This window comes from Pseudochaenichthys georgianus, unplaced genomic scaffold (genome assembly GCF_902827115.2).
Source record: "Pseudochaenichthys georgianus unplaced genomic scaffold, fPseGeo1.2 scaffold_453_arrow_ctg1, whole genome shotgun sequence".
Classification (NCBI taxonomy): domain Eukaryota; kingdom Metazoa; phylum Chordata; class Actinopteri; order Perciformes; family Channichthyidae; genus Pseudochaenichthys; species Pseudochaenichthys georgianus.
This window is the reverse complement of record NW_027263018.1, coordinates 165,175-168,352: the sequence shown is the minus strand read 5'-3', so window position 1 is coordinate 168,352 and position 3,178 is coordinate 165,175. Positions and strand designations below refer to the sequence as shown.

Genomic DNA, 3,178 nt, shown 5'->3' with positions numbered 1-3,178 from the left:
GCTCTGTATATATCTGAGAGCTGTGATATATTGATGAAGAACAGTAGAATAGGGGACTTTTTAAATAACGCTTAAAAAACAACAAAAACAAAAGAATGTAATTGAACCCCAAAATAAAAGAACAATCTGAACAAACATCTTCTGTTGTTGTATTTATTCAATTCAAAGTTGTTTAAATCACAAACAGAACAGATAGCGGTACTTTAGTAACCAGCATGTCTACAGTAATTAATATATACTGTATACGTTTACACAGTGAGGCACACACAGAATACATTTAATTAACATTTTATTTTAAAATCAAGTCTAAATACAACTAAAAAACACTAAAAATGAAAATGGGAAGAGAGGGTGATGTAGGAAGGAAGAGGTGAGGGACATGGAGGAGAGAGTTTGGGGTGAAGGGAGTATGGAGGAAGGAGGTAAGGTGAGGTAGCAGGAAGTAGGTACAGTTAAAGGGGGAGGGGCTTAAAGTGAGTTTTTTTAAATCCATTATACAGATTGTGGGAAAACCTGAGATCCAGGAGAAAACCCTGAGTATGAAAATGGGAAGGCAGGAGGGGGTGAGGTAGGGGGAAGGAGGTGAGGGACATGGAGGAGAGAGTTTGGGGTGAAGGGAGGGGAAGTATGGAGGAAGGAGGTAAAGGATGGAGGGTGAGGTAGCAGGAAGTAGGTACAGTTAAAGGGGGAGGGGCTTAAAGTGAGTTTTTTTAAATCCATTATACAGATTGTGGGAAAACCTGAGATCCAGGAGAAAACCCTGAGTATGAAAATGGGAAGGCAGGAGGGGGTGAGGTAGGAGGAAGGAGGTGAGCGGAGGGAAAGAGGAGAGGAAAAGGCAGCTACTGACGTCCAGCCTCCTCCTTCTCCTCCTTTGCTTTCTTTCTCATCTCCTTCTCTTGCATCTTGCGTAGCATTTTCTGCAACACGACGTCCCTTTCCCCAGTCGCCCTCCTGTGAGCGAAGAATCCTCTGCTCTTATTCTTCATGTGAAGACACAGGTCCTCCAGAACTGTCTTCTCGCCCTCCATTTTCATCTCTTTAGTCTCCCAGCTCAGTCGCGTCTGAGCGAGGTCGTCCGTCTCCTTCCTCGCCTCCTTCAGTCGAGTCTCCATCAGATGAACCATGGTCTCCCAGCTCTGGTGTTTCTGCCTCAGGTATCTGGAGCACTTCTCCTGCTGCTCCCCCATCTCCTCGTCAAGCTGCTGGACTTTTCTCAGCTTGCTCTCATCCTCTGCCTGAAGTACCTGGGCCTGCATGTCTTCGAGTTCAGTCGCCTGGCTCTGAAGTGTCTGAGCCAGGTCTTCCTTCTCCTGAGTGACCTCTTTTATTTCGGTCTCCATGGAACTGGCCTTGGTCTCCCAGCTCAGCTGTTCCTCGGCGAGGTCTTTGGAGAACTTGGCCTCCTTCTCTCTCATCTGGTCTTTCAGCTGTCGGACATCCGTCTCCCAGCTTGTGTTCTTCTTAGACAGATCCTCGTTCTCCTTCTCCACCTCTTTTAGCTTGGCGTCCACCTGTTTGAGCTCAGTCTCGCAGCTCAGGTTCTTCTTAGCCAGATCCTCGTTCTCCTTCTCCACCTCTTTTAGCTTGGCCTCCACCTGTTTGAGCTCAGTCTCGCAGCTCAGGTTCTTCTTAGCCAGATCCTCGTTCTCCTTCTCCACCTCTTTTAGCTTGGCCTCCACCTGTTTGAGCTCAGTCTCGCAGCTCAGGTTCTTCTTAGCCAGATCCTCGTTCTCCTTCTCCACCTCTTTTAGCTTGGCGTCCACCTGTTTGAGCTCAGTCTCGCAGCTCAGGTTCTTCTTAGCCAGATCCTCGTTCTCCTTCTCCACCTCTTTTAGCTTGGCCTCCACCTGTTTGAGCTCAGTCTCGCAGCTCAGGTTCTTCTTAGCCAGATCCTCGTTCTCCTTCTCCACCTCTTTTAGCTTGGCGTCCACCTGTTTGAGCTCAGTCTCGCAGCTCAGGTTCTTCTTAGCCAGATCCTCGTTCTCCTTCTCCACCTCTTTTAGCTTGGCCTCCATCGGTTGTTGGTCTTCAGAGTTCTTTTCTCCCTGCTTGTCCAACTGGAGCACCAGCTGGTCGACTTCCTTCTCCAAGGTGTGGATTCTGAAGGTCTGCTGACTGTTGTGCTTCATCAACCCTTTCACTTTCCATTCCATCTTTTGTTTCTCCATCTCCAAGGTGTGGTTTCTAGCGGCCTGGTGGTTGTTCTCGTCCACTACATGCTTCATGCCTTGTTTTCCACTCTCCCGGCTCTGTTGTTTCTCAGCCAGGTCCTTGGTGGACTTCTCCTGGCTCTGAAGGAGTTCTTCCTCTCTTCTTTTCAGCAGGTTTATGGTCGCCAGGTTCTCGTCCAGCTGCTGCTTGTGTCGAGCCTCTTTAGCTTCCATCTCCTCCTCCAGAGCGCCGTCTCTTTCCTCCAGAGCGCCGTATCTTTCCTCCAGAGCGCCGTATCTTTCCTCCAGAGCGCCGTATCTTCCCTCCAGAGCGCCGTATCTTCCCTCCAGAGCGCCGTATCTTTCCTCCAGAGCGCCGTATCTTCCCTCCAGAGCGCCGTATCTTCCCTCCAGAGCGCCGTATCTTCCCTCCAGAGCGCCGTATCTTTCCTCCAGAGCGCCGTATATTTCCTCACAGACTGTCACACACTCAAAGAGTTTGTCTCCTCTCATCAAGAGCAGTTTGACGATCTCTGCATCAAACTGCATCAGACTCTCATCGTGCTGGCTGTGGGATGTCTCCTTGCTGCTCTGGTCTGACTTTGTTCTATCCATGGCGCTGTCTGTGGACTTGTGTTGTGCGTAGGAATAGAAATCTCTGTGTCTACGTGATATGTGTTTTGTCTGGGAAACTGTGACGTTAGTTTGCTCTGACTGAATACGTGTACCACTCGCCGCTCTGAACTGAAGAACTGAAGAATGCCTGCACTGCAGAGCTCTCGCCTCGTCAACTTGAAGGCCATCTGTGATGTCATGATGAGGTCATCGATTCTACTCTCATCTGTGATGTCATGATGAGGTCATCGATTCTACTCTCATCTGTGATGTCATGATGAGGTCATCGCGTACTCTCAACTGTGAATATGTCATTCCGTTAAGGTCACATGTGATTCGGTTAAGGTCACATGTGATGACACACACACACACACACACACACACACACACTACAAACACAATTCCCAGCA

General features: G+C 48.9%; 1 protein-coding gene across 1 annotated transcript; it reads right to left on the bottom strand.

The window, feature by feature from the left end:
* Positions 1-282: 282 nt before the first annotated feature.
* On the bottom strand, positions 283-2,937 carry LOC117442684 (uncharacterized). The gene has a single exon (XM_034078634.2). The coding sequence runs from the start codon at positions 2,766-2,768 to the stop codon at positions 843-845; it is 1,926 nt and encodes a 641-aa protein (XP_033934525.1). The 5' UTR covers positions 2,769-2,937; the 3' UTR covers positions 283-842.
* Between the last annotated feature and the right edge of the window lie 241 nt (positions 2,938-3,178).

What these genes read in the sequence shown, in the direction of transcription:
- LOC117442684 (XM_034078634.2), bottom strand. Translation starts at nt 2,768, where the DNA reads ATGGATAGAACAAAGTCAGACCAGAGCAGCAAGGAGACATCCCACAGC.